Source organism: Numida meleagris, chromosome 1 (genome assembly GCF_002078875.1).
Source record: "Numida meleagris isolate 19003 breed g44 Domestic line chromosome 1, NumMel1.0, whole genome shotgun sequence".
Classification (NCBI taxonomy): domain Eukaryota; kingdom Metazoa; phylum Chordata; class Aves; order Galliformes; family Numididae; genus Numida; species Numida meleagris.
The window spans coordinates 153053463-153065562 of NC_034409.1; the positions used below are offsets into that span (position 1 = coordinate 153053463).

General features: G+C 40.7%; 1 protein-coding gene across 1 annotated transcript; it reads left to right on the plus strand.

The window, feature by feature from the left end:
* On the plus strand, positions 35 to 11876 carry COMMD6 (COMM domain containing 6). Its single transcript, XM_021417334.1, has 7 exons — positions 35 to 161; positions 718 to 776; positions 1339 to 1404; positions 1572 to 1648; positions 2494 to 2662; positions 3746 to 3898; positions 6939 to 11876. The coding sequence occupies exons 1-7, from the start codon at positions 113 to 115 to the stop codon at positions 6987 to 6989; spliced, it is 624 nt and encodes a 207-aa protein (XP_021273009.1). The 5' UTR covers positions 35 to 112; the 3' UTR covers positions 6990 to 11876.

The following is a 12100-nucleotide window of genomic DNA, read 5'->3' on the forward strand; positions in this document are numbered from 1 at the left end:
CGCATGCGCCTTGCTCAGCCGCCTGCCCCGCGTCGCCGCCGTCTCTCTCGGAGCCAATCAGAGCGCCGAGCGCTGTGTGGCGGAAGTAGGCTGCCGTCGGCGGCGCCGCGCCATGGCTGCCGGTTCTGTGGTGATGCTGACGCGAGCCTTGGAGGCGCTGGGTGAGTGGACGGGGGCTGAAGGGAAGTGGGAGAGAGTCCAGCGCCGGGTCTGCGGGTTAGCGGGGAGGCCGGCCGAGGATTCGTAGTTTTCGATGGACCGTGCCGATGAGAGCCTCTTGCCCCTGTTCCTCAGGTAGCGGCGCGGCCTGCTTCCGAGGGGCCCTGGGGCGCCTGGTGCTCCTTCAGCGGCTGGCGGGGGGGTCCCTGCTGCCGGGAGGCGGTCCGGACAGGGGCCCTTTCTCGGCCGCGGTGAGCTGAGCGAAGGGGTGGCAGCCCCTTGCTGCTGGGCCTCAGTGCCAGCGGGCAGCCGTTACGGGATTTTCTGTTTGACAGTAGGACTGAGAAACTGTGCTATTGTATAGGCTCCGTTTGGGGCTCTGAGGTATCTATCATTCCCATCCTGATCTGTTAATGTAGTTCAGGGCAAAGTCCCTTAAAGAAAGCTCTGTTCTTGAAGTAAATAAAACCATGCTAGCTTATGACTTCTACAGGGATGATTTATTACTAAAAAAGCTTAAAGGACTTGCTTCTGATCACTACTGCTTGTGTTTTTCAGATGTTGGCGGTGCAGCGGATAAGATTAATTTGATACCTCAAGACTTCTTTGCAGAACTAGTAAGTAGGGGGGTAAGTGGGATATGGAAGGGCTTCAGGCACACAGATCCCTACTTAAGCTCTCTGCTTTCCGTGTCTTGTGAAGTGAAGGTTATGTATATGTGGCATAGGTTTACATGAAATACACCAGTCCTGCCAGAACAGAGGGATGGCTTAAAGTTTGTTTTTACCACTGAAGACTTTCAAGGTTTAGTTTTTATCTGTCGTCTTAATGAGATATAAAGCTAGCCGGTCCAGAAAAAAATTCAGCTTCTCTGTATTGTAAACACTGTGCACTTGAACGAGATGGCTATTCTTTGGCATGAAAATAGCATGTTAAGAAAAAAAATGTCAAGTAATACCTAAAAGTTTTGAATGAATTTATTTTTCTGGGGTTTGATATAATTTTGATTTCAGTTGCTTACATGATTTTATTCTTCCTTTTCCACTTAAAACCTCATCCTATTTCCATTTTTTTATCAACCAGTTTTCATTGCTTTTGTAGTCTCCAAGTGTTCACGCTTGCTTGTCTTGATTATTAAAACATGCTTTAAAAATATTTTCAAATTTATTTTCTTTGCAGTGTGAGCAGATAATTCAACATCTGAACCATAAGATCCCAGGTGTAAATACAGTTGAACTGTGTCAAGTAAGTTTGGATATTAACATTTAGAGGCAGGCATAATATAGTATGTGTTGTAAAGTATACATTCTACAAGTCAAATTATTTGCGTGTGCGTATGTATGAATTTATAAGAAACTTTTTTAACACAAAAGTTATTATCACTTATAATTATTTGATTATCCTGTCTTTAGAGATTGCAGACATCTGGGATTGAGGTTAATGTTGGTGACCTGGCAAAAATAACTAACATTGTTTCCTTTTCGTTTAGGTAAGCACATAATAATTTATATTTTTCTCATCTCTTTTTTTTTTTTTTTTATTCCCTCCATACTCACTTAATAGCGATATTACGAAGTGACATCCAGAGGGTGTATGAAATAAAATGATTTGGGGAAAAGGGCTTAGTTTGTGTTCATAAGGTTAAAAAAGTGTAGTACCTACATATATAGACTCAGTAACTAAAAAAATAGAGAGGAAATTGTTCTTCTTAGAACCTGTCTGCAAGCTTTGAAAAAAATGGGCTTTTATTCTCTCTTTTTTTTTTTTTTTTTTTTGATGTTTTCATGGAGTAAATTGAGGAGTGCTTTTTATGGCTTTTCCTCTAGACTCACTGCCTTTTCATTTGGGAGTTTGTTGCATCATTTGACTCCAGTTGGTGCAAATTATACCATTGCCTGGAGGTCCTTAAATACCTCTCAGTGTTACTTAAATTGCTTCTCCTAAATGTTTAATTAAACTGCTACATTTCAAAGTTAATGATACCGTTTAATAATCTTAACTGCTCTATGCATACATCTTTCACTGAATTATGCTTCTCGTCTGTAAGAGCACTTTGGTTTCACTTTACATGTTGTGCAAGCCGAACAAAGCTAGGTTTCTGCATTTAAAGACACATTAAAAGTCAAGTTGTCATTCTTCACACGTGAGTTTAAGTTATCTTTCTTGAGGAGTGAAATGTTCTGTATTGAAAAAAAAATCACAAGATGCCTAAAATGCATAGCAACATAAAACAGAAATTTAAAAAAAAAAAAAGCCCATATGTAGTTAAGTGAGAAACTTTATTAAATTCTTGGAGAACTAAATGGATATGGTGCTCTTTGGATTTTCCTATAGCACAGCAGCCAGGAACAATCTCTCTGCGGAGGAGCTCATCACTGCCTTGGGCAGCACAGTCAACAAGCTGCCTAAGCATGCAATACAAGTTATTCGTCATGTATGGAATGAGCAGGGCAAATCTGTTGGTATGTCAGAAGATAAAGGAAGTATGACCACAGTGGGCCAGGTAACTAAACAACAGAGTGCATTTGAACTAATGATTTTTCAGCATTGGCAGTGCTTCATCATGTCTGTTGTACTGTCAAGCACAAGGCAGTATTTTGATTGCCCAGAGGTTTCCTGTATGTATGTTGCTAGATTTCTGACCAAATAGAGAAGTAGGTACAATAGAGGACATCGAAATCCTTTCTAACATTTTTGCTTGGATGATAAATAAACATCTCATTGTTTTCTGAAAATTTCATAGTGCTGGTAGGGAAGGTGAGAGGCAGTCAATATGACAGACAGTTGTGCTAGCTCTTTATGTAAATATGTTTTAAATGTTATTAGAATTGTTCTTTAGAGTTGATGGCATCAGCACTTGAATCTGTTATTCTTAAGTCTCCCTTAAGTTTAAGCTTCATTGTAAAGATACTTTATTTCGATTTCCTGCATTTCTTTTATTTGTTGAAAAAATCAGAGTTCATCTGCATTTTAAGGTTTTTCTGAACACCAGCAGATAAGAGTTCAGAATTAGAAGATGAAGGGCAAAAAAAAAATCTTTGTCTGAAGCTGGATAGTAACCTTCTGAATGCTCACCTTCTTTGTTAAATATTTTTACCTATCATGAAAGGGTAAAAATGATAACTCAGTTTGAAATGCATTCATAATGTTCTTTACATAAAACAGTTATTAATAGCTTCATATTTTTTTCAGTTATTTCTTCTATAAAATTTTTGTGTACTCTGTGGTTTTTCTCATGTTTCCACTTGATTTCGAAGCTTCTAAAGAGAGCATGTCAAAAGCACGAATGATATACAAGCCAGATGAACTCTCTGACTTAAGCTCCTATTCCTAGAACTTCTTGAATATTGTCAGTATTTTACTAAGTAAAACAGATTAAGTGAAATAAATCACCATTTTTCTTTCCAGTACTAAAGGGAACAGCAGATGAGTGCATTCAGAATAATATCTGAATGTATCTGTTTCCTATTCGGATATGGGCTCTGAATGTCCTATGTTGTCTGTCAAAGCATCTGTCCAAAACTATAGTGACAGTAGGCTAGATTTCTTCCTTTAGTACTGTTTCCACTAATTTTCTTCTCTACAGTTTGTAGATATTAAATGGAAACTGGGAGTTGCAATGAGCTCTGACACCTGCAGGTCTCTGAAGTATCCTTACGTTACGGTGACTCTGAAAATAGCAGACCCTTCAGGACAAATAACCAACAAATGTTTTGAAATGACAGTCCCACAGTTCCAGGTCTGTAATCCCATGTCATCCCTTGTCATTTGAGTCAGTCTGCATTGCTTAGCCTAAAATGTTAATTTTGCAGCAGTTAATCTGTTCTCTTATAATTTGGCTTAGCAGAAAGGGCAGATGTAAAATATTTTGCGTCCTCAGTTCCATCCCTCTGCCTTACAAAAACTGGGAGTATTATAATTCTGTGAGACTGCTAACCTCAAAATTTAAAACTTGTTTTGCACTTGACCTCTTCTACTGATGAAGAATGGAGGTCAGTCTCCCTTGTCACTGTTGGCCCTTAGTTGCCGTGCCTTCATTATGAACTTGTATAACTTGGATTTTGCATAAGTGTGGCATATCTGCTATCATTTCCTGTTAGAGGGCCAATGTGTTTTGCAGGCGTACAGTTTAAGTCCTGGGAGTTGGACAGAAGGGAATTTAAGGAAGGTATTATGAATCCTTGAGTGTTCTGAAATCTTGTATTCCATCTGGTTTAAACCTATTTTGTAGTTTGCTGTTCAGCTAATATGAGAAAGGGATGTGTGCTCGATGTGAGAAGTATGGATTATTTCAACTGGGAATAGAAGGGTTTGCCTGAGAAGTTTTTAGGTTTTTTTTTTTTTCTTTTGTGGTTCAGCAGTTATTTCGTTTTGAGTGTTTTCCCATAGCTTCCTCTCCTATCAGCAAGCAAAGCCATACGAATAATTCATCATATGTATAATGCAAAACCACAAGATGAGCCAGTGGGGAAGGAGACTGGCATGGATGAATGGGGAGCTTTTCCTGAGACTGCAGGAGAAAAAGAGAATCTGCATCCTGTGGAAGAAGGGACGGAACACTTGGGGAGAGTAGAAAGAAGTTGTCAGGATGTGCAGGGAGAAAATTAAAAAGTCAAAAGCCCAGCTTGAACTCAACTTGGCCACTGGGGTAAAAGGGAACAAAAAACTCTTTTACAAATGTATTAACAGTAAGAGGAGGACCAAGGAGAATCTTCATTCTTAACTGGATGCAGCTGGGAACATGACCACTGAGGATAAGGAAAAGGCTGAGGTTCTCAATGCCTTCTTTATGTCTTTAAAAGTCAGGCCAGTTATCCTCGGGGTACTCTACTCTCTGAATTGGAAGTCTCAGATGGGGAATGGAATAAACCCACCACGATTCAGGAGGAAACTGTCAGAGACCTACTATTCCACCTGGACTGCCACAAGTCCGCGGGGCCAGATTAGATACATTCAAGAGTGCTGAGGGAACTGGTGGAGGCAATAGCCAAGCCGCTTTCCATCATCTGTCAGCATTCCTGGTCAGCTGGAGAGGTCCCAGAAGACTGGAGACTCCCATCTATAAGAAGGATCGTAAGGAGGATCTGGGGAACTACAGGCCTGTCAGCCTGACCTCTGTGCTAGGGAAGGCGATGGAGCAGATTGTCTTCATAGAATCATAGAATGGTTTGGATTGGAAGGGACCTCAAGTGTCACCAAGCTCAAACCCCCATGCTGCAGGCAGGGCCACCAACCTCCATATCTAATACTAGACTAGGCTGCCCAGGGCGCCATCCAGCCTGGCCTTGAATACCTCCAGGGACGGGGCATCCACAACCTCTCTGGGCAGTCTGTTCCAGCACCTCGCCACTCTCTTGGTAAAAAACTTCCCCCTGATACCCAAGCTAAATCTTCCCTCCTTCAGCTTAAAACCATTTCCCCTTGTCCTACCATTATCTACCCTTGTAAAGTGTTGACTCTCCTCCTGTTTGTAGGCTCCCTTTAGGTACTGGAAGGCAGTACCTCGACCACATGAGCCAGCAGTGTGCCCTGGTGGCCAAGAAGGCCAATGACATCCTGGCTTGTATCAGAAATAGCATTGCCAGTGGGAGTAGAGAAGTAATTGTCTCTCTGTACTCAGCACTGGTGAGGCCGCACCTTAAGTATTGTGTTCGGTTTTGGTCCCCTCACTGCAAGAAAGACATGGAGGCCCTGGAGCAGCATGTACAGAGAAGGGCAATGAAGCTGGTGAGGGGTCTGGAGCACAGGCCTTATGAGGAGCGGCTGAGGGAGCTGGGATTGTTCAGTCTGGAGAAGAGGAGGCTCAGGGGCGACCTTATCGCTCTCTATAACTACCTGAAGGGAGGTTGTAGTGAGCTGGGGGTCAGCCTCTTCTCCCAGATAACTAGTGATAAGATGAGAGGGAATGGCCTCAAGTTGCACCAGGGAGATTCAGGCTGGATGTTAGGAAATACTACTTTTCTGAAGGAGTGGTCAGGTGCTGGAATGGACTGCCCAAGGAGGTGGTGGAGTCACTGACCCTGGAGGTGTTCAAGGAACGTTTAGATATAGCGTTGAGAGACATGGTTTAGTGAGAACTGTTAGTGATAGGTGGACAGTTGGACTGGATGACCTTGGAGGTCTTTTCCAACCTTGGTGATTCTATGATTCTATGACCGGAGTGCAGACACAGGCGGGGAAGGAGAGGAGGCAGGGGAGCCCTCTGTGTTACAGAAGGGCTTAAGTGGATGTCGCTTTGTTGTTGTGTTGAAGGGGTCAGGCGTCACTGCACAGGAGTCAGGCGAAAGAGCAACATGGCAGAAATTGTGGCAGAACTCTGTGATGGACCACCCAACTGGCATGAGGAAGCAGACAGAAGAGTGTACCCCAATTAAGATAAGGAGAGAGAACAAATTTACTACTAATGGTAAAAGGATGTAAGATAAAGGTCAGGCTGGGCAGTGCTCTGAGCACCCAATGGAGCTGTAGGTGTCCCTGTTCATTGCAGGGGAGTTGGACTCAATGACTTTTAAGTGCCCCTCCCAACTGAAGTGACTCTATGATTCTATGAGTTAATAGTTGATGTGTCCAGATGCCATCAACTATTAACTCATAGAATCATAGATGCCAACCATCCCCTGAAAAGAAATGTGCAGATTTCCAGTTCAACGTGCGCATTGTAACTGCAAGAAAGAAAGAATGTGAGAAACAGGTGAAGTGATTTTGCTTAATGTGGTAGTTTGAACTTAAGCAGGCTTTTGTTTGTGCAACTAAAATTTATATTAACTCTTGCTTTTCAGAACTTCTTCAGACAGTTCAAGGAAATGGCAGCTGTTCTTGAAACAGTTTGAACAGAACTGTTATTTATCCTGAAGTTCCTGACAGGCTTGTATCAAGTAAACTTTCTGTTCTGCACAGGGAATGTAGTGCCATTGTTCAGCAAGGTATGTATCCGTATCCTCTTGACAGGTATTTGTCACAGTCATCCGTACGTAGCTGAGAGGATTTCTTCACTTTTGAATACTTGAAGCCAGTTCTGTGTGTACAAGTGGTCAGCACTGATAAATGAAAGATCAGGATCTCAACAGAAACATGTCACTGTAGACTTTACACTCTCCAAGAGTGAAAAACTACATTTGAGAAACGACACATTCAGCTCTGGAGTACAGAAAGATGTGAAAATGTTAATTTGACTGAGGGGGTACTAAGAGAAGTGTAAATCCCATGTTAGCGGTTTGGTCTGTAAAACTGAGATGTGCCTGGAGTCAACAGCAATATTAACTGTACGGAGTATGTGGAAATCACACATAGCAAGCATACGATTATTCTTGAGGAACAGCACTGTCAAGTAGTTGGTTGCAGGTATTTGCAGACCAGGCTTTCAGTATCCTTTGAAATGGAACGTGCACTTGTCCTAATGGCTTGATTATTTTGAATGCTTATTTCTCAGCTCCCAGACTTCTGAAAACTGAGGTTAATGCATTAAATTTCTCTGGAGAGCTATTTTTTGCTCTGAAATGAAGCCCGGAGGTTAGATTTAAATAGAGGAAGAAAGGTGAATTTAATTCCGGAGCATTTTAATGTGTTTTTCCCTTTGTATTTAATCCAAGTCTAATCTGTGGCACTCTGCTTGATGATTTCCTTAGCAGTCTGCTTTCTGATTAAATTAAAATATTGATGTAACTGCCTCACTCTGTGCTCTGAACTAGAAAAACTGAGAAGAGGCTTAAAACTTCAGGCTAGTGCATTAGGCAAACACAGCAGAGAAATGACCATCCTAAAAGTCTGCAAGACTTCCCGGCTTGTTGTGTTGTTTGGCAGGAGCCTAGTGGACTGTTGCTTTCCCACTCACAGAAAATGACCTAGCCAGTAAAATTTTGACTGTGATTCTGAAGGCAAATGGGGACATTTTCAAAGAGAGAGTGATAAATAGAGTGGGCTTGCATACTCTTAATTTCTTTTTTTTCTTGTGTCTTATCTAAAAACTAGAAATATGACCGTGTTTAAAAAACACTACTGTTGCATTTCAAGACTTGCTGGTGATGTAGTAAGGCAGATAAATCTAAGAGAGACAGTTCACACTGATAAGCAGCTGGAATTTATGTTGTGGCTTCAGAATGGTAGAGACTAAGAACCAGTTTTGTTGGGACAGATCCTTACGTAAGAACATCTACCTTTCTAATGCACATAAATAGTTCATTAACTTTTTTTTAGAAGCTGGCTGGATGTCAGTGGTGCAAGTTTTGCCTGCCTTTGTCTCATGAAAATGGACTGCAACACAGAGCATACCGCAATCCTTCCTATAGAGATATACCCCTATATAAGCATTATGCATAGTACATAAAGACAGTACTTGGAGTTAGTTAGATCTCAGATAAATGAAACATTGTTGTCTTTAACAAAAGACAGTACAAGTTTTGGCCATCAGTCCTTCCTCTGTGCTGCAGAAGTCAAAGGTGTTTGCTCCATGGTTGGGGAGAGCAGGATGCAGTTCTGCTGACCCTGTCAGTAGAGTGCCACAGAATGACAAACTGGAAGTCTTTTCCTGAGACCTTTTTCCTTATCTGATTACAAGGTTTGAACGTGGTGCAAAAAATCATCTCTGTGTATGGAAAAGTATTGCGAGCAGCTGATATTTGTCATTGTTTACTTTTTTTTTTGAAGTTGGAATGTAGGGCTTCTGTAATCGGAAAATATTGCCATGCTGTGGCCTAGTGAATTAATTGGTTTTGATCACTGTGAGAATTCCAGAACTTGTTGCTGTTGTTTTTTGTTTGGTTGGTTGGTTGTTTTGTAAAGCTGGAGCATTACAAATACTCCCCTTTGTCCTAGTGCACTTAAGTTCTTCATACAGCTGGAAATACTCGTGCCTTCACTGGAACTGGATGCAAGATTAATTAATAATGTCTTAGCTTCTAGAAACAGCAGTTTAGTACATTCTGAAAGGGAATGAGAAGAAGTTCAGTTACCGTTTTTGTTTGGTCCATCACTAAGAAAAGAAAATTAACAGCCTCTAAAGAGTGTAACTGTTACATTTTTTTTTTTTCCAAGTGATATGTTCCAGAAGTACTAATGACTGTTTTTGAAGCATCGCTGTGCTCTTATCAAGCTGTCGGGCTGGGTGGGAGTTGCCTAGACATGTGTGGTACACCAGCACAACTGTCTGAGAATTTGGAGGTGTTTATGGACACCTAGGAGATGTGATTAAAAGCTGACTCTGTACTCAAACTTTGAGGTTTGTCCTGATCAGTATCAGTAGGAATTCCTATACTGAGTAATGGAAGAACGACATAACTTTATTTTAAAGAACTAACACTTTGCAGGGTAGCAATGTGAACATGTTCAAACAAGCTCTCGAATTGTTTGTTGATACGTGCAGGAGCCAGATCTTTTCAAAGAGAATCGGATGTTCCTGATGTGTTCCTAATTCTACTTGTTGATTGATACAAAATTGTTTAACACAAATATTTTTGTAAGTTCACAAACAAGCATTAAACGTGTAGTAACAAAGATAAAAGATGGTCTGTTTTTTGTTTTAAGCCTACTGCATGCAAGTCTGTCTCGTAAACACTGCAATGAGTAAAGTTAAGGACTAAACTATGCCTAAACTTCTTTCCTTATTAAAGTAGGATGAGGTTCAGAGGGTTGCAGTGGTTCTGTCAGAAAGCGGTAACATTGCTGAGGGATATAAGGAATATTTGTTACAATTACAGCTAGACAAGTGCTACATTGATTGCATGCAAGTGGGTTTCTTTCCTTATGTGTATTTAGGACACAAACACGCAGTTTTCCTTTTCAACGTTTGCCCAGAACAGGGTAAGAGGAAGGAAAGTGGAGGGAAGAAAGGGTATTACACAGTAAACAAAGCCAAAGGAGGGAATAATAAGGGAATCTCCTGGCGGCGGCTCTATGTCTTTAGTGTGGCACTTTTTTTTTCTTTTCCTGCATTATTTTCAAACACATCAGTCCCCTTGGTATTTTGTTTACAAATGAATAAAGGCTCACAGAAAGAATATATAAATGGCTCCAGTCATTTCTGTGTACTACTGGTGTATATATTTAGCTGCAGGTCATGGCCGATGGAAAAACTGCGTCTATGTTACTTTGTTTCTGCTTCCAGTGAATTGTGCTGCCATTCTTTAACCATGTTTCAGAGGTAGGTTCACAGTCAACAAGGTTATTTACCATCCCCTCCCCCCTCTTATTATTTTTTTCACTTTTCTATTTTCAGGTTTTTTCACTGTATCAGTTACCCTAGCTTTGACCCACTAAAAATAAAAGTAAAGAGAGACGCTTTGTGGAGAGAAATAACTGTTTCTTCTTCCTGCTTGCTCTCTTCCTTATCATCTGAGTGCTTTATTACCCTCTTACTGTGAGTACAACGAGAGAGCAGCTCCCAGCCCTTTGCAGAACGGTTATTCTGCTTAGCCTTTGCAGGTACCAGAACATCATAAAGTTGCCTGAGTCATTTAATGCTACCCGCAGAAAAAATGCCCCATCTTTTGAGAAGTATTGCAGCAGCTGAGGGACTTAAAATTCAACAGCCTCTATCCTATCCAGTACTCTGTGGTTAACTTTTTTTCTTCCATAGTGGCACTAATTTCACAAATATCATATGACTCTTGGTGGGGCTGCTAGCTTAATGGACGTTCACTTGGTTTAGGAATTTGGGTCTATGCAGGTCAGCACATGATGTTCGAAGTGCCTACAGGTGGAGTTAGCGTTCCTGCTATGTTGCTTCATTCCTCCCTTCCTAATGCCTGTAGGAGACTCAGTCACCTCATAAACAACTGAATTTGTTTGTCACAGTGGACTTGTCCAAATGTTTGCTTCTACCACACAGCACTGTCGATACATACTCATACACTTTTTCTCATAGTACTGGAGTTGTCCATGGAGTGGGACGATGCTTGGCACTTGGTATGCCCTTGATTCTTTCTGTGTTTCCTCTTCTCTGCCCCAGTTTTCTCCAGTGATGGATTACATTTCATCCACTTTAACTGCGATAATCATTTCTGTCCATTATGTGTAGCTGCCAGCTTCCAAATACTCCGTTAGTGTTTACATTATGAAATGTCCTTATGTTGATAAGTTGGATGTTCATTTCAATTTTGTATTTCACATACTTAGCTTTAGAACAGTAAGTTTAACATGTAAAACAAAGGGAGAATTCTATTGCTTGATGTAATGCATGTCTGTGTTATACGGTGCTTTTTTTAAGATGAATTTGTCATAGCATTGGTCACAAGGTGGCACTGCTTCCTGCAGTCTTGCTAGACAGTAATCCTTTGGGAGCGTACCTGACAAGGGTGTAAGGACTTCTTGTTCTCTTCTCTGCTTATAACTGTACCTACATATCCATTTTATGGTAACTTCCATGCTACTTTTTACATTTTATGGAAATACTGTCACTTTTGTGTTAATTAAAAAACAAAAAGAAAGCCAGAAAGACTTCCAGCAACTCAAAGAAAACTCTTGCTTCTTAATAATAACAGAATTACATACCATACATTCTGTATTTGCAGAAGCTCAGGACAGTAATTTTTAACTATGCTAGCACTTCTACATTATGACTTGCTCTTGAATTAGTATCATGTTATGTTTTTACTGGGATCTATTACAGTTTCTTTTTTTTCCTGTATATACGTGTCTCAGATTTTTCTAGATCAATATCTTGTTCATAGAATAAACACTGGCATTTCTCTGCTCAAAATTTTCATGCATTTTAACCACCCTAACATTGTTCTTCCATATTTTGTGATGTAGCTTACTTTTCAGTATTTTTATGCCATTATCATTATTAATACACTTGTCAGCCACTGCAAGTGGCTGTATTGCTTAATTCCACTTCTGATTTACTTCTGAATCTAGAGGGTAATGTTCTGATGTTTTTGGCACTACTGAATTTGCTAGGAGTTTTTCTGTCCGGTTAATGGGCCAGAATTTCACCATTCTGATGTCT